General features: G+C 47.4%; 7 protein-coding genes across 7 annotated transcripts; 1 reads left to right on the top strand and 6 right to left on the bottom strand.

The window, feature by feature from the left end:
• Window positions 1–595: 595 nt before the first annotated feature.
• Window positions 596–4,393, bottom strand: F5147DRAFT_66834 (uncharacterized protein). Its single transcript, XM_041435345.1, has 4 exons — window positions 3,480–4,393; window positions 3,261–3,421; window positions 2,808–3,210; window positions 596–2,748 (listed from the first exon to the last, which is right to left on the bottom strand). Exons 1-4 carry the CDS (start codon window positions 4,082–4,084, stop codon window positions 726–728), a joined length of 3,192 nt encoding a protein of 1,063 aa, XP_041285176.1. The 5' UTR covers window positions 4,085–4,393; the 3' UTR covers window positions 596–725.
• A 266-nt stretch (window positions 4,394–4,659) lies between these two features.
• Window positions 4,660–5,874, bottom strand: F5147DRAFT_66826 (uncharacterized protein). Its single transcript, XM_041435339.1, has 3 exons — window positions 5,676–5,874; window positions 5,565–5,619; window positions 4,660–5,512 (listed from the first exon to the last, which is right to left on the bottom strand). The coding sequence occupies exons 1-3, from the start codon at window positions 5,761–5,763 to the stop codon at window positions 4,837–4,839; spliced, it is 819 nt and encodes a 272-aa protein (XP_041285177.1). The 5' UTR covers window positions 5,764–5,874; the 3' UTR covers window positions 4,660–4,836.
• Window positions 5,875–8,014: 2,140 nt separating this feature from the next.
• On the bottom strand, window positions 8,015–10,002 carry F5147DRAFT_841439 (uncharacterized protein). The gene is made up of 11 exons (XM_041444378.1): window positions 9,771–10,002; window positions 9,688–9,720; window positions 9,618–9,637; window positions 9,551–9,565; window positions 9,453–9,491; window positions 9,291–9,390; window positions 8,986–9,045; window positions 8,790–8,924; window positions 8,501–8,738; window positions 8,392–8,443; window positions 8,015–8,335 (listed from the first exon to the last, which is right to left on the bottom strand). The coding sequence occupies exons 1-11, from the start codon at window positions 9,841–9,843 to the stop codon at window positions 8,132–8,134; spliced, it is 969 nt and encodes a 322-aa protein (XP_041285178.1). The 5' UTR covers window positions 9,844–10,002; the 3' UTR covers window positions 8,015–8,131.
• A 1,639-nt stretch (window positions 10,003–11,641) lies between these two features.
• F5147DRAFT_727900 (uncharacterized protein) lies at window positions 11,642–13,150 on the bottom strand. Its single transcript, XM_041439286.1, has 2 exons — window positions 12,789–13,150; window positions 11,642–12,734 (listed from the first exon to the last, which is right to left on the bottom strand). The coding sequence occupies exons 1-2, from the start codon at window positions 13,032–13,034 to the stop codon at window positions 11,985–11,987; spliced, it is 996 nt and encodes a 331-aa protein (XP_041285179.1). The 5' UTR covers window positions 13,035–13,150; the 3' UTR covers window positions 11,642–11,984.
• A 1,304-nt stretch (window positions 13,151–14,454) lies between these two features.
• On the bottom strand, window positions 14,455–15,856 carry F5147DRAFT_781346 (uncharacterized protein; the record flags this gene model as incomplete). The annotated part of the gene is made up of 8 exons (XM_041442628.1): window positions 14,455–14,730; window positions 14,799–14,967; window positions 15,022–15,160; window positions 15,209–15,328; window positions 15,378–15,500; window positions 15,551–15,587; window positions 15,650–15,768; window positions 15,820–15,856. 8 exons carry the CDS (start codon window positions 15,854–15,856, stop codon window positions 14,455–14,457), a joined length of 1,020 nt encoding a protein of 339 aa, XP_041285180.1.
• A 2,074-nt stretch (window positions 15,857–17,930) lies between these two features.
• Window positions 17,931–20,023, top strand: F5147DRAFT_727911 (phosphoglycerate mutase-like protein). Its single transcript, XM_041439287.1, has 9 exons — window positions 17,931–18,175; window positions 18,224–18,544; window positions 18,598–18,726; window positions 18,777–18,782; window positions 18,837–18,984; window positions 19,031–19,195; window positions 19,251–19,420; window positions 19,469–19,660; window positions 19,715–20,023. Exons 1-9 carry the CDS (start codon window positions 18,062–18,064, stop codon window positions 19,751–19,753), a joined length of 1,284 nt encoding a protein of 427 aa, XP_041285181.1. The 5' UTR covers window positions 17,931–18,061; the 3' UTR covers window positions 19,754–20,023.
• Window positions 20,024–21,466: 1,443 nt separating this feature from the next.
• F5147DRAFT_841443 (uncharacterized protein) lies at window positions 21,467–23,163 on the bottom strand (the record flags this gene model as incomplete). Its single annotated transcript, XM_041444379.1, has 13 exons — window positions 21,467–21,670; window positions 21,727–21,778; window positions 21,836–22,073; window positions 22,125–22,259; window positions 22,318–22,377; window positions 22,540–22,571; window positions 22,619–22,632; window positions 22,690–22,718; window positions 22,777–22,819; window positions 22,871–22,885; window positions 22,938–22,957; window positions 23,008–23,040; window positions 23,091–23,163. The coding sequence occupies 13 exons, from the start codon at window positions 23,161–23,163 to the stop codon at window positions 21,467–21,469; spliced, it is 948 nt and encodes a 315-aa protein (XP_041285182.1).
• Window positions 23,164–23,366: the final 203 nt, after the last annotated feature.

Here is a 23,366-nt window from a genome sequence, read left to right on the forward strand (position 1 = left end):
GGAAATTGTCCACTTCTCTCGAGAATAAGTTTCCTCGTCGCCCACTCAGCGCCTTGTTGAGTACAGTGATACACGTATGCAGGCACTGCATAATCTTTCCAATTCGAACGCTAATTATGCTTATCTGACTAACACGCTTATTAACGTTGATCCCGGGATCATCCCCTCGACACGGATCACAACCTTGGATGCCAGCATGCCATTGAAATGAGGTACGTCTACTTTGACCTACCTTGTGCCGCTCGTGAAGCTTAAAAAAAATCCTGCACAACAGTCCTCAAAAACATTTTTTCTGAGTTAGATGTGTTCCATGTCATATCTACCCGAGCTTTTAGGGGTGTTGGTGTGAACTATGGGGCTACGTACTTGACATGCAGCATTGTTAAGGCGCTGAGCGCCCAGCTAATACACATTGTCATCAAGTACGCTCTTCATTTAGTTCCGCAGAATATGTATTCCGCCTGAAGTCAAACAGTCATAACAGGCTTGTAGATGGAAAACTTCGAATCCATGAGGATGTCATTGAGCTAGGTAGAACAGGAGTATCAACGGTAGAAGAATTATGTAAACGGTCTCGCGCGGGAATAGGTGTGAAATGTAACTCCAGTGTTGAATATTGAATTATGGAATGAAGAATTGTCAAGTTACGTGTCATGATGTGGAAGAATGTGAATAGATGATGTCAAATAAGTAGCATGCAAAAAATCTGAGAAAACGAGGAATGCTCATGCAGGTCTCCACTCAGTGCCTGGTCTGTCAACCATGTGCGACACTTCTTGCCAACTTGCTGGGGGTTCACTAGACGCCGAGGTGCCTTCTAATGTAGCAGCCGCTGTTATGAACGACTGAGCTGCGGTACTGATGTCGGGTCGGCTATCATCACTTTGTCCCCCATACGGCCGCCCGGGAATATCTAATCGCTCGACCTCTCGCTCACGGGAAGTAGGGCGAGCAGTGAGACGAGAGGTAGTTGCCTCTGAAGGTGCAGAAATAGAGGGGGTATAGATGGAGGGGTTCGAGGAAGTCTCTCTCAGACGTGACCCAGAGCGTTGCCCCATAGGTGGCCTCACTCCGAAAGTATAATTCTCGTTGCTGCTGTGAACTCCATCCGACCCACTACGTGAGCGAGAGTCGGATGAATACGTCGTATCCTCTTCAAGACGAGCCATAGACGAATTTGCACGAGAGCGTATGGACTGGACAAGATCCAACGATGATCGTGAGGCGGCTCCGATGCTGTGTATGAGTGACTGCGTCCGCGAACGAACGGCTGAACCAGCACGAGAACTCGACGAACCCGATTGAGAAGCAGATCGAGAATTAGATCGAGAACGTCCAGATTGTGAACGCCCAGAATCTGAGCGATGACCACGACGGCGACGGCTGCTGACCATCGATGATTTCGGGCTGCGAGGACCAACTCCGAGGAGACCAACACTATCCTCGCCTTCCGCAGCTTCGTGGGGACCTTCAGGCACAGGCTGTTCCATCATCTGAGGCTCATCATACTGGTCTTCTGTCTGTTCCTCCTCCCCATCCTCCTCTGCCTCATCGTCATCGTCAGCCTCCTCACTAAGGAAGGATTCATAACCGCCACCACCAAAAGTGTCGGTATTGGCGCTATCGACACGAATTCTGGTGGGAGCAGTGTACACGATCGGAGAGGGAGGCGACAACGCTGGAACAGTTCCTGCACGAGCGCGACCACGGCCTGGTTGGGGATGACGAGGTGGCATAGGTATCGGGCTACCATATCCAGAACTAGGACTGGACAACCCCGAGCTCATGCCATGCGAATGGGGAGATTCAGATGAGGTATCACGATTGCCAGTGGATTGTGTAGAAGTTGACGTTCGCGACATCGTTGAACGAGTATTCGTTGATGGATGTGTCTTAGGAGTCGAGTGTGTACCAGTCGTTGAAGAAACTGAACCTCCACGGCCAGGACGACGAATTTGGAATGGGTAACGAGATGATACCGGCTGTCCAAGACTGGACATTGAACCCGAGGTACGTGGCGGAGCTTCGCTGTTATTTTCGACCTCGACCTCGGCCTCTTCGTCTGATTCCTCTTCTTCATCGTCATCGTCATCATCATCCACTTCTTCTTCATCCTCTTCATCATCTTGTGCTGGACGTTCTGAGCCGCTGGTTGGTGGTGATATGCGCTTTTCCTTCGTGGAAGCAGGGGAAGGCGGGAAAGGAATTTGATCTTTAGATGACACTTGAGCACCATACCCGGCGAACGGATACGGAAGCTTGAGGAGAGGTGCCGAAGGACCGGACATCTCCTTATCCTTCGATGATCTCTTTACAACTTTGGGGATGATCTCGGACAGCTCCGGTGGAGGTGCTGGCGCCTCACCAGATACCTCTCTCGGAAGAGCGAAAAGATCTTCTGAAAGCGCACCGCGCCTTGCTAGTGGTGGCACGGAAGACAAACCGACAGCCGCAAGCACTTGGTCAACTTCAAACGGTGGGGAGGTTTCCAAGCCTAGCGGTCCCGGTTCATCCTTCTTTGCGGCACCAGACCACCGTACAGGAGGCTTCACCGTCAAGCAGAAATCATAGGCTTCTTGGATACGTAGACGCGTACAAATTTTCCAGTGCCACGGGAGAGCATCCGCTTCAGAGGCACCGTCACCGTTGTAGTTGGACAGAGACTTCTCGCGATCTTCTTCCTCCCATCTGAAGCGCGGCCCACAGAGTCCAGCGCACGCCTGGCCACTAAGAATCCACAGTCCAATCCTGTTCATATTGTTTTTTCAATCAGAAGAAAAGAAATATATTGGCCTGTGATTGCTCACCAGCTGAAGAGTAGCACAAGAACCCGCCACGCCGTCCAAGCAGCATTGGCTATAAGAACGCCACGGGCGTAAGCCGTCAGTGTGCCATCAGACGCACTGAAGTAAGTTCCATCACGACGAATGAAGCCAGCTTCGAGCATAGCAACATAATCAGGAGAGGCGGATGTAAATGCGAGTAGCAAAGCTAGGGAGAGTCCCGCTCTAGGTAGTAGAAGCGCGACAGTGGGCAGGTTCTGCGAATAAAACCAGAACGTTTCCGCAATGCCATCGCGAAGACTACCATTTTCGCCAAAGAATGCCGAGAAGCGGATGTACTGCATGAAGCAGAAGTTCGTATATGACGTCATGGAAGCAAGGTTGAAAGCAGCCGAAGAAAGATATAATGGCGTGATGAGCGGTCGCTCTATATCGTTATTCAGTCTCGGATATAATTTGTTGAGACATAGTACTCACTGACACGCCATCGGCGCCAGAAGGAGTAGACAAGTTCATATAGAACAAGAACCATAGTAATCCAAGCCAGCCAACAAGCTATATACGCTGCAGCACCGAGGGCCCAATTCTTGCCCGAACCTGGCACACCTGGTGCGGAAGGATTGGGAGACCTGGCGATCCTGCGGAATGATAAAATGAGACTGCGCCTATTGATCCTTGAACAAGATATAAACATACTGCAACATTATAAATACAGCATTGAAGTCGAAGAATGTTTGCAGAGGAATGTGGTAGAAAGTCATGAGAGGAAGCAAGTAAAAGTAAAGACGAGTTAGGGCAGAAGGGTTCCGAAGGAGTTCCGGGTGAAGACCAGTTGACCGAAACTTTGGTGGCTGAGAGTGCTCCTGTGTTTTGACTGCCGGTAACACTACAGTTTCGCTCAAGCCAGTAGTCGTAGCACGTGACCAGACTCGAGGACGTAGAGGATTACTCTGCGAAGTCTGGTCTGTGATATCCCGGCGATTATACGGATTAGCGCTAGCCTGCGCATTTTCCTGGAGGCTCACAACACGCACAGAACGTGGTGTAGCCTTTCGACCGCCCGAGAACGTCTCAGGTGGGGGAGGCTCGAACATTCCAACGGAGGAGTGGAAAGTTGATGCTGGTGCAGGCGGCGGAGGCCTCCTTGGAAGCCATGAGGGATAACCTTCTGAACCTTCTGATATTCTCGGATGAGTAGAAGAAGAGGGGCGTTCAGAGACGTAGCCTCTATTTGGGGAATCCCCGGGCGCAGATACGCTTAGAGGAGATTCTGAAGACATGCTGGGCTGCAGTCGTGACATATCGTTAATAAAATGAAAATATCATGCAAAAGATGAAATAATAAGCGAGTTCGTGAAAACGTAGCAGAATATAAGTTGGTGTCGCGTTGGATGATTTTTTTTCTGGTTGGTTGAATATTAGAAAATGGAATGTCCAGTGAAAGGATGCGAATAAGATGAAGAGCAAGATGCAGAGCGGGAGGTTAAGATAAAAGTCCCCAAGGTCGATATACCGAAGAGATCTAAAAGGAACAGGCAAGCCTCGTGTTCCAAGTCCACGATTAAGAGCCTCGTGTCTTTGCCTTTCGTATAGGTGAACCAAAAGGTGGGAAGAAGGCGCGCACAAAACGAACACGCTCTGCCCTGAAGAACTAAATATTTTGCCCCTCCCAAAAAGGAAACTGAACAAAAATGCTTCCGCTTACCAGATCTTTACGGAATCAAATCGGACCTTAGTGATAGCCAACGGCTGCAACCTTCGAACGGATGAAAGAGTGACGTTGGAGAACGAAAGGACGCGCAAAGCTTTTGCTAGAAATACTGACAGCTTCCTGCGCTGCGGGAAGCTAATGACTGCAACAAACCAAGCTGGTGACAGTAATGGTGGTACGGGAGAGAGTTGTGTATCTGTGTTTTCCAATGTCACCTAAGTGTCGCCGTCGTTGCTAGGCGGGAGACATGAAGAACAACAGAAACAATGATAACGTAGCTCGTACTTCACTACAGGTATTTAATCTAATCAGTAAATAACTTTAACACCGATGTTGGTTGTCTCATGACTCCCTTGGAGTAAAATGCAAGACGTCGGAACCCTCTCCATACGCTTCTTCCCAGTTGAAATCGCTCTGTTGGTTCTCCTTACCAAATGCTTCCAAGAGTTTCGCAGCTTCCTCCCCGCCGCTAATAATTGCGTGACCCGCTTCACAAAGCTTTCCCCTGGCCCCCTGGCCGTATATACGTGATTCATCTCCGGAAAGAAATGTGCCGATATAACGGAACGTGAGACTGATGCGCTCTCCATTCATGAATTGTTCCTCTGCGGACTTTAAATGTATCGGACGTTTGTCATGGTTTATTGCGTGCAACCATTTCGCATTCGTGTCGAGACCAAGGACGAACATTGAATTATGAGGCAGCGGAATTTTCTGTGATGGCCGTGGGGTTACGGCACTGTCACCCGTTTGTTGCACCCCATCTCGTTTCAGACGAAGTGTCATCACTCGCTGAGCACCGAGGCTGACATTGACTATCTTCGATCCACGCACGACATCGATGGTCTTGTCAGAGTGCTCTGAGATGTAGTCCGCACCACTACGGTAGTGTTGAATTAAGACATGGTTCACGGGGTGATCAAGAACGTTCTCCACATGCTCTCGGATGGTAGCTACCGTCGGGGAAAATCGTCGAAGCGGAGGGGACTCATCTGCCGGATGTCGGTAAATTGGGAAGCTGAAATTGAACAGGATCAGCTCATCGAAAATGCGGCGAGGAGAGAAAGTACCTTCCATCATTTGATATCTCCCCCTCGACTGCCACGCGCCTCGGTACCTCACCACCTGAACCCCCAACCATGTCAGAGCCCGGGCAACACGAGGTGATGGAAGGGGCATACCACGGTGATACATAACATTCCAATCAACCTCGTCTATAATCTGCTTGAACGCTGTGTCACATAATTCAGGGGGAAGCACGTTAAGCATGAGGCTAGAGTCCCCTTCTCCGATCTTGTCACCCACACCAAGACTCGATGGCGGTGTCTGCTTCCTGATACCGAGAATGACTGAATTTCCTCGATTCTTATTGTGTGAACACGCACATCTCGATTGTGACCTCGGAGTGCTTAGGTCAAAGTGCTGGTAGCGGTCTGATTGGGGGAGATATGAATGCTCGATCGGGTTACCCTATGCGCTGATCTGTAAGAGATGGTTTGGTTCGCGATAATAAAGGATGTATGGGCGTACATGGACTCGGACTCTGGTTTACTCAGGACTCGGAGTCACATACAGATACTTTTGCATTATGTAAGACTCACATGCACAAAACTCGACGCATATCGTGCGCTTAGCGCTAATTTCACTGCCCCTCCGAGTATTTGTTCATTGCCTGCTCGGAGTAAGTTCAAAAAAGGAGCGCGCAACGCGAACAGTACTCAAAACCATGGATGATCATCGCATTACAACACAGCCGTACAATAAGCAACATGTGATCAAGTGGGAGAGGGAAATAGCGGCTAAAGAGAATGCAACGGTTGTATCTTTCAGATTCAAAATGCGCGTGTCCAAACACCAGCGCCTGCCCGTCAACAGCAATTATACAAATATTTGAACCATCAAACGTAACAGTAACACGGTGTATGATTGAAACACAACTTACACAAAAGTTGGGACGCGAACACAACGGCAAACGCGGACCGGAGCCAGGAGCAGAAAGAGGTCGCAGTTAAGTGGATATGTAGACGCAATTCGGGATAGTAGACAGGATCATATATGGTTCAACAGCATGGTCAATCGTCAAAAGGAGGTCATTAGACCTCATCGAGCGCGCAGAACCCAAGAGACGCTCGCTAGAGGCATAAGTGTGATGCGAGTAATCGCAGGCCGAGAATTGAGTACTATGAATGGCAGAAAAGTATGGGAGAACCAATAAACGAAACGAACATGATCAAAGCTGATACGAAGTTTTAACAACATAGCCGGTTTTCCCACGACATTGCCTTTGACAGAAACGACGTCTAACGCAAGTTTACATCCCTTCCCCCAATCGTGGGAGTCGGGGATATCATCATCGTATGCTCCTAGTCATCACTAATATACTAATAATTAAGTGAACTGGCGGGATTTGTCAAGCTCAGGAACTTCGTTGGTTTTTCCGTTCAACAATCGAACAAATCCTGCTAGAAGTCTCTAGAAGTCAGCCTAGAACACGACAACACGAAATAGCATTATCTCAACCAATCTGTGTGTAGGTCGAAGCACCTGTTATCCGCAGCCTTACTGTGGTGCTTGCCTGGAATTCCCAAGTTTAACATCATCCACATTATATTTAAGGTTCCTTGCTTGAATGTTTATTGCCCGCAGGACGGAGCCCCGTGGCGAGACGATATGTTTATATATCCGAGGCACTTGTGTTCACGGGGGATTATGATGCTGATGAGGCCTAACTAGTGACTTGGTGGAAGGGCGGGGAAAGGGTGGGTAATCATTCTACTGTAATCAGACTTAGACAATATTATAGGTCAGTCGTTTTATATACTTCAATCGTTGTTGCTCATCAACTGCGGCCATGGCATCGCTCATGTTTCAGTCTGCCAGTGTACTGTCTCAATATTCGTACACAGGAATTCTGCGAAAGTATCCAGAGGCAACTTACAGACGGGATATTTCCACACAATCTCAACTGCAGGGCTCCAGCCTGAGCAGTCTTCGTTGCAATCACCTCGCTGGATCATGATGCACTGTCATGCCTTGGAATGGTACAACCCGTGAGCAAGCGGAACCAACATGAAATCTGATATCCTCATGCATTTATTGGGACAAAGAGACGGTATGAATCATGCATATCTTTAATGAACTTCAGCGCCGCGGGTACTAATCTTATATATGTGGGAGTCTGCATTCAGAGAACTTTGGCCCTCGCGTTTAGACCCCACTTCGCAAGAAAGACGTACAATCGAACCATGAGTCTACGCAATTCATGCCTTTCCTTCTCCGTGGCCCATCGAATGGAGGAAATTGCATCTGAGTACCAATGAGTTATCAGCCACGATTCGCAGTATCCACATGTTCAGACAGTGGACCACCAACGCGCAGAATCAGAATCAGCTATCAAGGCGCTTTCACTGATTCTCGTTGTATTTCAACATCGGTCATCAAGGACCAGGTTGGTTGCTAGTCGTTTCGGATAATTTCAGCTTGCCACTTGATTCAAGCGCGGGTGCTTCGTTCCAGTAGTGAAATAGGTTTGCCTAGACCTTTTAAATATACTTCGAAACACCATATGTTAAATAAATACCACGACGGATCCTCCACCAAATTGCTCCTCCCTGCAGACCACTCGGCAAGGATGTCCCTACACGGTACTGCTAGTTGATACATGTACATGCTCCTGGAAAACAATTGAATTCAAGCTAGTGTCTGCGTCGGAGTATGCCACGAGTTTGGCGTGGTATTCTCGAACGCTCAGGATGAGGCGTGGTCCTAGCACAAACATCTGCACGACCGATAAAGTTTGAACAGCACCACCGAGTATCGAAACTCCAATAGAATTCGAATTCTAACAGAAATGATGAGTAGTGGTTACACGCAGATGTTGGCGACAGGTCGGCGCACCATGATTTCTGGAGAGAGACCAGTAAGCTGGATGCAAGAGACACCAACAAAGCTAACATGTACAGAACTTGAGCAGAAATATAGAACCGCGTTCACATCACAAGCTCACCTTGCAAAATAGAGAACATGAGATTGTATCAGCACTCTGAAACAGTCCCCGATGGTCGTTCCTGTCGATGGGCCGAGTCGTCGCAGCTCACGGAAGTGTTTCACAGCAACCGAAACTGAAAGACACAATGCGAGGACCTCCCAAACAGTGTTAAGAATCCAAGTAATCGAAGACAGAAGTTGCGCCTCCCCATCATATGTATAACTGCACATATGCGTGCCAGAGAGTATCAACTCCTCTGGTGTTTGCCCAATGAGCCGTGTTCTTCAAGTCGACAAGTAAAGCTTACCTGCTACAGTATCGTTGAGTGATATTGCCGTGATTACTTCGCAGGCGATGTTTACAGCCAGGAAGATAATAATAAGGAACATAAGCATCGTTCTAGATCCCTGATACATGGCATGCAACCGAGCGATCATGATGACTTGCATTGTGTGTCAGTCAGGTCAATATCACAGAGGTAGTATTGCACCTGGGCAACTTACCGCCCAACATGGCAGTCAAGGCCACCATTGTCCCACTTGTTGCGTAGTATGTGATAGTGCCTGAAACACCCAATTAGTGAACGCCCTTGCCCTAGTATCAAAGACTCCGACTTACACCTAGTATTGAGTCATTATGCTGAGCCACGCTCAATGCTTGGAATCTCACTCACCCCTACATATGAGCGTATTGGTTGGATGGGAATGAGATGATTGCATGATACTTACTGCATCTGTCAACGATACCGATGGCATATTGTCTGTGTCCCGCCAGTCAGAAAATGAAATACAGCGGATATGTGACATACCCAGAAGATAGACACTAGTTGTCAGAGATGAGCTATTAGCACAGTGCAAAGTTGTTGGTCTCGATACATACACAGAATACGGTATTCCGATATAGCGTATCTAGAACATTTTGGAGTCAGCACAAGTTGCCCACCACGCTAAAGCACAACACGAGTACGAACAGTCAAATACAACACGGTCATGAGAGACCAGCGTTGTCTCTGTCGCGAATTCATTGCATGCTCTTGTTTTCTTCTGATGCGGGACCCTTGTCACTCACCCAGATGAGTTCAATCTATGGCACCATTCTCAGCGAGTTGGCTGCGGCGGCGATAGCATCAACGTACCTCTTGTCCGATTGTTAAGACTTGAAATATCATGAGAATATCAGCAATTTTCGAATGCTGTCCTGCTCACCCCAATCATATACTACCACGATGCCAGCAGCAACTGCAAAGCCGCAAGTCAACGTTGGATCCAGACATCTTTATGCGACAAACCTATCCAATAATTCAAAAAAATATTTGCACTGATATACGGCCAGTAACTGGGATCATTTGAGACGTAGGTCATGTTCGAGGGATGGGTGTGAGTGAGTGGGAAAGGTTAGTGGTGTATAACGACAGCGTTCGTGCTAGTTATACCACCATTCAGCGCTTCTATCGACAAAATCAGCATGATGGAGATGGATATTTGATCCCGCTCCAAGACCCTTGATTGGGTGGAACACACATTGTCGCTTTAGAATCATTATTCCACCTTCACAGGATGCCAAATATACAAATCCAAAACAGTCACATGTCGCAACATGCAGATAGCACCGCATGCAAAGATCTAGGAGATCTTGATGAATCCTGTAGCCGTCAATCTAACACAGGTTTATAAACGTTTAAGCGTCATGTGATGGAAACAAGGATATACATTCTTGCAAGGCCGAGACCGAGGCGCAACAGCCTGGAAAAGGGTCATTCTGCGGCATAGCACCAGAGAAGCCGGACAAGAAACAGTGATACAGAGTAGGTCGAAGTGGAGCAAATGTATCTCACCTTATCCGTCGCCTCGTACGCTTGAACTATTGGGTTATCCAAAACGGTGAACAGAGATATAACAACGATGGAGTGAATCTGGTATAGAACGCACTATATTCAATGTATCATGCGCTTGATGTGATGGTGATGTATTGCACTGCCAAATACATCATGATTGATGATTCGTGATTGACATATGTTGAATACCTATACGACACCATCCTCAAATCGAAAGAGAAATTGCACACGGGAGACAATAAGCCTGTCAACAACCCTGTGACACGCTAGAAGCCCTATTTCTGATTGTACACTGGTACAGGCTGATCCTGATGATATCGTATTTCAGTAAGCTTCCATTCTGTGAGAGTGAGTCTGTCAGATGTCATTGGCGGACTACAAAATTTACATGTTGGAGCGCGGGCCAACGGCCAGCGACCTGAGCAAGAGCAAGACAGACAAGCTCTGCAAGCTCTGCACGGCTAATCTACGTATTGACTAGTGTTTGGACCGTGGAGACCCCGAATGTGCAGTCTCCCGGAACTCCTATAGCTACTTCAACGCAGTCTGTCTCCCGTACGCATATGACTCGAACATGGGAACCGAGGACACGAAATCTGTGCCAACACTTAGATTCGTGACTAGTCTGGCGTACGTCTTTTGTGAATTTTGACTCAAACTCACACAGCACTGCCTAACCCGCGATTGTATAACTCTATCATGATCTAAAACAGTATGGTATCAACTTGCACAATAGACTCTGGCCTGCATAAGGTCAGCAACCACTTCGTGGATCTCTTGAGAGCATGGCTCCTCGAGTTTCAAGTGGCTAACCTTGCCCTCTCGCAATTGTCTCATTTCCAAGCGACACAAGCTGGCGTTCCGACAACCAAAGACGGCATCCGACTTTGAGACTTCCGTGGTCAAAAATTGACGACTATTGCCTCAATTCAGTACTAGTGGCGGCTCCTCCAAGAGGACGTGCAAGCTACTGTCCAAATCGCTACAAAGCATCATTCGAACGCCGTTGCCTGAGATGCTGAAGGGTCCTTGTAAATACTGTCTGACGGCCTGCTCTATTACTTTAGTTTCAGACATCATTTGACTGTACGAAGGATAATCAACCTTCAACTTTGTTCCCCAGGAGGGCCAGTTGGTTTTCTGGCGGATGTGATTTTACTGATGAAAGTCATCTATTCTCAACTGCGCAGATGCGATTCTACCAGTTGTACATTCACCCGATGTCGCACTGCATAAAGCTTAAATATTAAATGCTTGAAGCTTGAAGACGAACAGTACTTAAAACATACGCCTAATTAACAAGCTTAAGGTTTGGGACTGGGTGATTATCATTGAGTAATCTCTCCGTTCAGCAATTTCGATTATGATCTATATGATCGGTGATCGACGTCGCTATCACGTGTCTATCTGATTATTTTCACGGAAGAGTTTGGAAAGTAAATAGAACAAAAAAAACATTACAAGGAATATTACAAGGAACACGGAGTACAGCTAACTTGATAGCAATGCTACAATCTCCGGAGATACCTCATCCCAAGAAGTAAAAAGGTAATACAGTCACCACATTACTTTACGACGTGTATTGGCAATTATTGTCAAAAGAAAGGCAAACGACAGGAATGGCGCAGTGAGAATCGCCGCGGGCAATCCATCGCAACGGTGCATAATTTACGACGATACGCGCTGAAGCGTACGGGTAGAAGTTGGTTGAAAGGAAGGCGATGGCTTCTGCATATCTGCAGGATTGCCAGCTGGGTATTGTTGGGGCGGCCGACCATTGATTAGAACAGGTGGCTGGCTCAGCATTGGTGCCAAAGACGCTGCGTCTTTCTGCTCCAAACGTCGCTTTTTGGTCCGCGGAGAAACCTCCCCACCTTGCACATCTTGGTCAGCAGTGGCACTACGCTTTTTCTCTATGTTTCCGCCAAACTCAAAAGGCGCTCTGAACCTAGAGAAGGGTCTAGAAATCGTCGCCAGCATTTGTTCAGCGGTAATATCTTGAAACCTCATTCTCCACGTCTTAGCAAGCACCTCCCGCTTGGGTTTGGGAAGGTTGTACGCGCGCCATGGGTAATGCGGTCGTTTGTCGTAGGCCTCAAGTGCTTCCCTGTCTTTATTACTCCATCGCTCCTCTTCATCTTCTCTCTTAAGCCAGCCAATATCAAGCAGGCGACGCGTGATTTTCCCTGGAAGACATGGCCGCATCATAGTGGGGTGCGAAATTACGGTCTCGTACGTGTTCCACGCCTGTAGCGGATCAAAGAGCTCGACAGCACGCTGCGGAATTGGAACGGCCTCATGGGCAAAATCGCGAACTTTTATTCCCGTTTTCTGGATTTCTTCTACGATTTCCTCTTGTGTGAGGTCCAGGGGGATGATTTCGGTGGGAGCAGGAGACGGAGCCGATGAGCGGGAAGGCTACACGCAGGTAATCAAAATTTGCAATTTCCACAATTTATGCGTGTGACTCACTGGTTCCTGGGGCTCGAATGAGGGTTCTCTCGACAACACCTGTGTTGGGATGTCGAGTGTGGTCTCACTTTGGGTTTGTTCGCCAAAGGTTGGGTCCTGACTAGACTCTCCTGTATGCTGAGAGCCTGCACGTGGGAGTGTGTCCTCTGATGTAGGAGCAACGTACTGAACCGGATTACTGGCGGGTATACCTGTTCGTAGGCCGAGGTCGAGTTCGAAGGGGTCGTGTGCTTGGGAAGACGACATCGCAGAGGATACGAAACCAAGCGAATTTAATGTCCAAAAAGCGTAGACACTTTATACATTCACAGAACTCAGCTTGTGATGAATTCAATTGTGTTGCTGTCAGTGTCAATGATAGAATTTGTGGCAACTGCCAAACGGCAATTCCCGGTAGCTTTAGAGGTCCGTACGAACAAACAATGACATTGTGTCTGTCTTCTAGAGAGTCATGTCATGTTCTGTCAGAGGCCTGATTGACGATTACAATAGAGCTTGGTCTCAGGTTTGTTTTATTGAGCGGAAGTGGCAGTTGAAGCAAGATTTTGGTACCCCTGACGCGACGCGTCGCGTCGCGTTAACAATCCCCAGGGCCTCTAAGAAATTCTAACAGATATCATGCTGCAGGGGTTGTATAGACCAATGCAAACGAAGCTTCAGAGTAGTTGGTACCAGTCTAATAACCAGTACAATCTCGATGATGTCTGCTTGTTCGATGGACAATCGTAGTACCTCGCTACTTGTACCGAAGCGTCGATTTCGAAGGGCATATAGCGGGAGAGGGCAATAGGCATAAGCGCTTTTCCATCTGGGAGCACATTCACACATTCCAACACCAATGACAATAATGCATGCGCAAGGAACTGATAGATATATGCCTTTTCTGCCTACGCAGCCCCGTATGATTCAGCATTCGACTCAAAAGTCACAGTGAGCAGCTTGCCACGTAAAAATAGACAAAAAATTAAACTGCCCATATGAGCAGCGATTGTCAGGATACCTTGCAGGCCAATAGGCATGCTAGAAAGCCTGTATTGCACATTGTAGACACGGACCGCTAGATCCTTGCCAAATGGATTATCTCCCGCACATCTTCATTCATCTCCGGGGGAAAGAAGAGTCATTAATACCGCGCTGGAGCCGGTCGCCTCCCTCCAAGTAGACCACGGCCTCGATGCTGGAAGAAGATTCATAGTTAAAAATTTAACGCAAGTACGCACTTACTTGTAGTCTCCCGCGGTGAGATCTCCAGACCTTACATAGGTCCTTGATAGAACGAAGATGCGTTCAACCGAGTTTCAAGCTTGCAAGCCTCGACTAAATGGTTTATATGGTTTGGCATGTGACAAGGCACGTGAACGGACAGCCACATAGGATGGCGCGACGCGTTTCAATGTCTCGTTCTTGGTGTAGTCATCGTCGCACAGAAGAGTTTGAACATCGACATATTAAAAGTTGCAGTATCAGTCTGATAATGTACGGATCTCAGAGCAAACGACGAGCGGACCTAGATCAATCTAACACGAAACTCAATAACAAGAATATATCGTTTCTGTGCAGAATAGACATTTCATTGTGTTCGCACCATCAGACAACGCACAAAATCCGAAAGATTTTATGATCCATGACAGCGTGTTCACAATCTGAATGAAGAGCATCAGGCTGTCTACTGCTTCTTGGCCTCTCTCTCCTGCTTCCTGAGTGCCCTTCTCCTGATATCCTTATGCAACGAATGGGTATAAGCAATAAACTGGGACTTCCATCCGATAACGTGCATCGCGTAATCGAGGATTGCGTGGCTCCAGAACGCTGTAAGCGTGCCTGGGCGCTGAGTGAGTGCTGCACCGCAGGAGAAGCCAATTTTGGAAAGGCATGCGCGCACGTAGGATGCGGGACTGGGGATTAACGCAGATGTGCGTCGGATATTGGACATCTTGGAAACCTGGAAAAAACAAGAAGGGGGAACATGTTAAGAAGTAATGGCTCAGATACGGAATGGATGTTACGCACGACAAAGTAAGTATTGAGATGTTGGACGACGACCCCATGGGACCGAACCTCGTCTGCGAGGGCGCTGGTGAAGGTTTCAAGGAATGCCTTGGTACCACTGTATGTCGCTAGCATTGGAGAAGGCACGAGACCTGCGAAGGAGCCGAGGTTGAGGACCAAGCCACGTTTCCTAAGTGCATTCGCATTGGAGTTATAGAGGTGAGATGCCGGTTAAATAGCTCACCGCTGAATCATACCAGGGAGAACTGCATGCGTGACGCGGATTGTCGCATTCACGTTGATGGCGACAATGTCAGCATTTTCTTGTTCCACAGTTTCAGCAAAATAAGTGGGCATGGCGTGGGATTTTCCGACGTTGTTCACTATGCTGTGTCAAAAACAGAGGCTTAAGAGTGCTACTGAGCACGCACCGAGGACACCAACATCGAGGGTATGAAGGAGAGCTTTCAGGCCATCATATTTGAGGTCGTCGTTTTGGGCAAAGTCGATAAGGTAGATATTAGTTTCAACTGCAGATTTTGTTTTCGTAGCTAGAAGAGATGTGAAGCTTTGAAAAACACCGATATGAAGAACTCATACCAATCTCGACTGCTACGTCGTTCAACATCTTGGCATTCCGTGCGACGAGCAAGACGTTGAACCCTGCTGAACCTAGCTGGATCGCAAATTCCCTCCCAATGCCATCTGAAGCACCCGTGACAACTGAAACGAATGAGTGAGATTTGCACGTTAGCAGAGGCCGCCTTACTGACCTGCCCATGCTCCCTTCTTAGCACCAAACTTCTTGAGCTGCAGTAAGGCAAGTCAGGTTCATCGGAAGACTAAAGACACGTGTTATATGATCCACATACATCTATCCCAGAAAGAATGAAGGTTTGAAAGAATACGACAAGAGTTTTGAACGTAAAACGTGCAAATGTTAGAGCACCAAGAGAGAGCAGAAGTGTATACTGCCAGGGACAGCTATTGACTATTGCGGGAGGTGAGAAGACGTTTATCATATCACAGAAAACATACTGACTTTGATCAAGCCAAACTTTGAGTGCAGTAGCGTCCATTGTCGCGCGTACTTGGACTTGACTTAGACTCGCAGGCAAAGTGACGAAATGTCTGTTACTTAGTAAGCAGTGTTTCCCACAGTCCATATACACTGCATTATGTAAGTAGCACAGGTGAATCTCTTGATCCTTACTACATTTCGAATTTCCGTCTCTTCCTCACAAGTCCCTGCAGCTGTGTCCTTCATCTAAAGCCAACATTATTTTGTTAAAATCATGCCAGTAATTACGTGGTTTCTCACTGGCCATGGGTAACTTAAAGTTGATCGTTTACCTGTGCGGACCTGCTGTGGCCACAGTCCCTTATCTTATTCATATTAATGTGTCCAGTGCACTCCAGGGAATTGGCCTTGACAGCTCCTACAGTCATCTTCCAACACTGTGTTTATTACCTGTTGCTCCCTTGCGATAGCCCTTGGCCTTGATGCCGTCAAATCCAGTCCTGGAATCTTCCATGTCGTTCAAATCGACGTAATGAACGAAGGCCGTATCAAGACTCGGCGTTAAAAGGTCTCGAGCTTCTCAACAGCACTGGGTTTCGGACTATATCATTAATAATGCTGCGATCGTGCGTTTTCCTGTGCTGGCTTTTACAGGTTGTATGGTGATTCCGGCACTGCAGAATCCTGGTAGAGACTTCTATTTAGCTTCGATCCAGCTGTGCTTGCAGAGACAATCAAATACAATGTCACAGGTCTAGCACTGGTTACAACGCTTCCTTCTCGCAGCCATCGAGAATAGTAACCGCAAAGTTATTATCAACATGAGATTCTCTCTTGTCAGTATCAACAAAAATCTCGGGTCCGCTAGCTATGGTATCAGCAACTTGAAAGGTGGGACTTAACATACTTGTAAACGATCTCCTCATTAATTACTTTTCGCCAGATTACTAACTGTTATCTTTTGTTTTCACGAATGAATTCTTTCGCGCTGTTTTTTGATCTATACTTCCTCTTACCATTGCTACTGATCGGCCACGCAACAGACATACAAACAACATTAATGCGTGAGCGTCCCCACTCTATCCCCATTCTCCCGATTTGGTAAAGACAGACATGGGCAGCAAGGGTGCGGTGATCGAGCTAAGCCACATGTCTCTGACAAACATTCTGAACATCGTGACGAAACTATGATGCGGGCAAGTTTTACGATTATTTTGGGAAGCGGAATCCGTGGTGATAGGGTATTCCTTGCGAAGTTGTATAGCCATCGATATTATGCTGTGAGTGGTAATGCAGGAAGTATGGGCTCGTTAGGGCTTTGGCGCATTCCTCATCCGCATTCGTTATAGCTCCTGCCTTCGTACTAAAGGCTCTGCTAGCTTCGATCGCACTTTTCAATCTGATATGCAAAACTGTGACTCTTAGACTTTTGCGATCCGAATCAAATCGAAGAAGAGGCTCCGCGAGGGTCGCAGCACGTTATCGTATCACCGCCGTCCTAATATACCCTTGGTTCATCCAGTAGCAACGTAAAAGCCTCCGCACCAAACCCGCACGTCATTCACTTTTGTATCTAATCGAACATGCAGTTACATTACCCGCCTCACCGATCACACGTGTCGATGGTTCTTCCGAGTCTCTCACAGAGCCTCGACATCAAGACTGTCGTATCTTGAAATACAACGATATGACCTAGACCTAGACATGATGGCGTACGCTCTATGAATTACACGTCTGATTCCGTGCTGGTTTACAGGATCGACAGACTTGGAGTGCGTTTCAAAGCTCGCAGAATGATCAGGCACGTGGTTGACGCACGGCGGCCTTAATCTACGTGACGTGGCTATCACATCGCCAGCATGCGTTTGGTGCGTGTTTGTCTTGTATTGACCCATCCATCAATTTTTCTCCCGCAGCCCCCCGATATGCTGTTGTTGATCTCTTCAAATGACCTATTAGCCCTGGAAAAGACTAGTCGGCAGTCTGAGATGGATGGAAGCAGTATCATCCAGGGGCTCATGAGATGTTCTTCCATTTCACGCATGTGCGCCTCTTGTTCTATGGTCCGCACGCTTCAACTGGATGCAATATTGTGTCAAAGAAATAGCCGCGTGTCGCCTATTAATTCGGTTCGGTAGATCTGAATGGCCGTGTGTATTGAGGAGGTTTAAAGCGACCTGGGGGAGATCGGCCCAAACCGAACCTCTACATCTAATTCCCTCTCTCCTCCCAGGTAATTTACCAACCACACTAACGACTTGCAATGCCTGATGTTCATGGTGTCCTCATTATCGCCCGCAACGGTGACCGCACGGAGTTTTACCAAGATCCGTATACCTACGAACCCTCTTACACCGAGTCCACACCTCTCGGCGCTGTATGTCTACCTCATTTTTCGCGCTCGCTGCCTAACATACGACTTTAGGTAGAATCACACCAGCTTGGCTGCTATTTGAGATCGACGTACCTCAACCCCTCTTCCCCGTCGCACATTCAAGGCATTCGTGCTGACCTCGTGCAGAACGATCAAGTGCTTGTCCATGCCAAGGCTGGTGGAGAAGGCACCGCAGTCTTTGATAGTGCCATAGCCGTCCTGCAAGGCCTCTTCCCGCCGAATTCTGACAACCTGATCCACCTCGCCAACGGATCGGAAATTGTCACTCCACTCGGGGGTTACCAGTACATTCCAGTCGAAATGGCCCCGAGCAACGTTGACCGCGCGCTCGAGTCCTGGACTGAGTGTCCGGTGAGTTACGTGCCTCTAGGGGTCTGCGGATGGCTGATTTGGGTGGTATATAGGCATTCGAGCAGCACATCAAGAGCGTGTATGCGTCCGAGGGATTCAGGGAGACAGTGAAATCTTCAGGACCTTTCTTTGGCGCCGTTCGTGACTACGTATTCGGGAGGTCTACGGCCTTGGAAAACGCTGTACGTATTCTTTCGTTTCGTCCTTACTTGTTCTGATCGCCCTATGACAGTGGAATGTATGTAACACGCAGCATTCTCATGGTCATTTAATGTTGTTATATTCCATGTAGATCTATGACTTCATTAACGCGCAACTTACGCACAACCAAACCTATGCGTACCGTCTTCCGCCAACTTTCATTGAGCAGGCCCACGGATATGCCAACTACCACGAAAACGCGATCTTCTCGGATAAGGAAACTGGTGGAATTGGAAATAGTGTGTGCCACTAGCTCGTATGGTTTGCAACTAATCTCCTGCCTAGTTGCTGGTCGTACTATTCTTAACACCATTCTTCACACCCTTCAACGCATCACTTTTGATGAGGACCCCTTGAGGTTGCTTCTCCTTGAGACGAGTTACCAGCCATTCATCTCGCTATTCCACATGTTGGAGTTGGTCAATGAGCACCCTCAGCTCGCTGCTATTCGTGAGTGTTCTACTTCAGGCAACCTTACAGCGACTCGATATTTGCATCACTACAGCAAACCATGCATCTGCCCTTGCCTTTGAGATTCTTCGTGGACCTCCACCTGAACTCCGCGAATTCCTCCGCATCAGGTTCAAGAACGGGACCAACGAGGAATTCCAGACTTATCCTGTTTTCGGTCACCAAGGAGACATAGCGGTAACAGAATTCTTGTATCGCCTTGAAGTAAGTTTTGTGTACGTCGTGTTTGACCCGCGCTCATAAGTTTTCCAGAACTTTGCTATCTCGAGCCAAAAACAATGGGAATCTGCGTGTGGAATCCATAGCGGCTACTTCGGCATCACGTCTGCTACTGAGAGCATGAACGTGCTGTTCGCTGCATTCTCAGTATTCTTGCTCCTTGGCATGTTTGTTCTGTCATGGTTCAAGCGCAGGCGGGACACATATGTTCCTGTTCGTGAAGTGGTGAGTCGCTTTAATGTGTGCTGTGTTCGGTTGACTTACGAATACGGCATGTAGCATGTTGTTAACAACGAGAAGGGGAGACTTTTGCCATGAGTTTGGTGTGAGGCGAATAGGTGATATAGGCGTGGTTTTCTTGTATCATGTTGTTTGAGTAGCGTTGCATTTGTTTAGGTCAACAGTCTTTGTTTACTTGGACTACGTTTCTTAACAATTTAGAACCCCTACCAGAGGTGTCTGCATGTGTGTCGCTACGCGCGTAGTAGACAAACGATTTGATAGAGATGGTCTGAAGAACTGAGAAGCCATTCGAACGTGGCCACGTGTACCGTCGCGTCTCACTAAACATTCAATATCGATTGAATCCAGCGTCTTTCAAAACAGACCCTTAGGAGAGACCAGCTATTTCGAGAACAAGACGTTGCAGCAAACCCACTGCTGTCATTCAGTATGCTCTACATTACTTTCATCATGGGAACCAATTACATTTTATCATAAATATGTGGCCTGGTCACGCAGTCCGTCTTGTTCATTGAAAACGCACTCAATCATGCTGGTCTCTCTTCTCCACATGGAACCACCTTTCAATCTCACAAAATACCCGCTTCAAGCCGTTCCTTGAACTTCATTCCCTTCGCGCAGCTGCCAACAAGTATCCTAGCGAACTCTCCCATATTCTTGCTGACGGCGGCACTGCAGTGGAACACGGGAATGTACATGGAGTATTCGACCGACGATATCGCAGCAGCAGCGAGGAGCTCGCAGTTTGCTACGGTGGGTCTCCTTGTTGATGAGGGTAAATCATAACTGACAAGTCACGTACCGTCAGTACATATTCAGTATGTACTGTTTTAAAACTCATATTCTGTCCTAACACAGTTCAGTGTCAATGGCTACGCCGCAATATGGGTATGCTTCTTCTCATCTATCCATGTCCGCTGTCAAACTCCCTTATCCAGACCTATGATTATGCATGTTCATTTCATGGGAGGTAATTTCTAGGCTATCCTTCTTTCATCCATCACGCGAGTTGTCCATAATCGAACACGTATCCTAATCCCGCCATCGATACACTCGCATCTCTATCGATAGTGCCTGCAGGAATAGTCGTTGCAACAGCTCACGTGCGAGACATCACGCTACCCTTCAACGTTCCGGCGAAATATCTTCGAATTTCCCCGTTTTTCACATTCTATCAGATACTTCATTCAAGTGATCATATGCTTTCCCTAGGATGCTTTGCTCTGATGGTCTGATGGTCTGATGGTCATGCTTAGGGAGGGCTCCAACAGAATATCGTGATCGATGCCTCATCAGTAGTTTGATATGTACGCTTGAACCCTTCTGACAATCTATGATTTTCCGCTCTCCACTCAGCGGACCCCATATTTTTGTCATGCTCATTCGCAAGAAAGACGTGCAATCGAACCATGAGTCTACGCAATTTATTCCTTTCATTCTCTGTGGCCCATCGAATGGAGGAAATTGCATCTGAGTACCAATGAGTTATCAACCATCTAGCTTCACGATCCGCAGTATCTACTATACGTCCAGACAGTAGACCACCAACGCGCAGAATCAGAATCAGCTGTCAAGGCACTTTCACTGATTCTCATTGTATTTTAACATCGGGCATCAAGAACCAGTTTGGTTGTCATTTAGTTCAAGCGCGGGTGCTTCGTTCCAGTAGTGATACACCAATAAATAAGTTTGCCTAGACCTACTTCGAAACCCTGTATGTTAAACAAATACCACGACGGATCCTCGATCAACTTTCTCCTCCCTGCAGACCACTCGGCAAGCATTTCCCTACACAGTACTGCTAGTTGATACATGTACATGCTCCTGGAAAACAATCAGATCCATGGTAGTTCCTGCATCAGAGGATGCCACGAGTTTTGCATTGAATTCTCGAACGCCAAGGATGAGGCGCGGTCCTAGCACAAACATTTGCACGACCGATAAAACTCGAAGAGTACCACCGAGTATCGAAACTCCGATAGAACTCGAATTCTAACAGAAATGATGAGCAGTGGTTACACGCAGATGTTGGCGACAGATCGGCGCACCGCGATTGCCGGAGAACGTTCAGCAAGCTGGAGGGAAGAGACACCAACAAAGCTAACATGTGCGGAACTTGAGCATAAAAATATATCCACGTTCACATTACAAGCTCACCTTGCAAAATAAAGAACATGAGATTGTATCAGAACTCTGAAACAGTCCTTGATGGTCGATCCTGTCGATAAGCTGAGTCTTCGCAGCTCACGGAAATGTTTCACAGCAATCCAGACTGAAAGACACAGTGCGAGGACCTCCCAAACAGTGTTGAGCGTCCAAACCATTGAAAGCAGAAGCTCCACGCTCCCTCCATATGCATAACCGCACATATGTATGCCAGATAATATAAACTCCTCTGGTATTTGTCCAATGAGCCGTGTTCTTCAAGTCGACAAGTAAAGCTTACCTCCTACAGTATCGTTGAGTGCTATTGCCATGATTACTCCGCAGGCAATGTTTACAGCCAGGAAGATAATAACAAGGAACATAAGCATCGTCCTAGATCCCTGATACATGGCATGCAACCGAGCAATCATGATCACTTGCATCGTGTGTCAGTCGGGTCAATATCACTGAAGTATTGCACCTGGGTCACTTACCGCCCAACACGGCAGTCGAAGCCACATTTGTCCCATTTATTGCGTAGTACGTGACGTTGCCTAAAACTCCCAATTAGTGAACGCCCTCGCACTAGTATCAAAGACTCCGACTTACATCTATTGAGTCATTATGTTGAGCCAAGTTCAATGGTTGGAATCTCGCTCACCCCTACATATGAGCGTATTGATTGGATGGGAATGAGATAGTTGCAGAATACTTACTGTATCTGTCAGCAATACCGATGACATGCTTTCTGTGTCTCGCCGTCAGAAAATGAAATGCAGCGCATATGAGACGTACGCAAAAGATAGACACTAATTGTCAGAAATGAGCTATTAGCACAGTACAAAGTCGTTGAGCTCGACACATACACAGAATTCAGTATTCCAATATAGCGTATCTAGAACATTTTGGAGTCAGCACAAGTTGTCCACCACGCTAAAGCACAACACGATTACGAACAATCAGATACAGCACAGTCATGAGAGAATAGCCTTGTCTCTGTCGAGAATTCATTGCGTGCTCTTTTGATACGGGACTCTTGTTACTCACCCAGATGAGTTCAATCTATGGCACCATTCTTAGCGAGTTGGCTGCTACGGCGAGAACATCTACGTACCTCTTGTCCGAGTGTTAAGACTAGAAATATCATGAGAATATCAGCGATTTTCGAACACCGTCCTGCTCACCCCAATCGTATACCACCACGACGCCGGAGGCAACTGCAAAACCGCAAGTCAACGTTAGGTCTAGACATCTTGATGCGACAGACTTTGCCAATAGTTGATAAACATAGCGGAATTCATTGACGGCCACCAACTGGGATCATTTGAGATGTAGGTCATGTTCGAGGGATGGGTGTGAGCGAGTGGGAAAGGTTAGTGGCGTATAACGACAGCGTTCGTGCTAGTTATAATTCAGCGCTTCTATCGACAAAACCAGCATGACGGAGATGGATATCTCCAAGACCCCTGATTGGGTGAAACGGTTCAAAATCAAATAAAAGGAAGCCCTAGATAATCAAAGTGGAGTTTGATTTACAAACCAG

Source organism: Suillus discolor (genome assembly GCF_016758755.1).
Source record: "Suillus discolor strain FC423 chromosome Unknown F5147scaffold_133, whole genome shotgun sequence".
Lineage (NCBI taxonomy): Eukaryota > Fungi > Basidiomycota > Agaricomycetes > Boletales > Suillaceae > Suillus > Suillus discolor.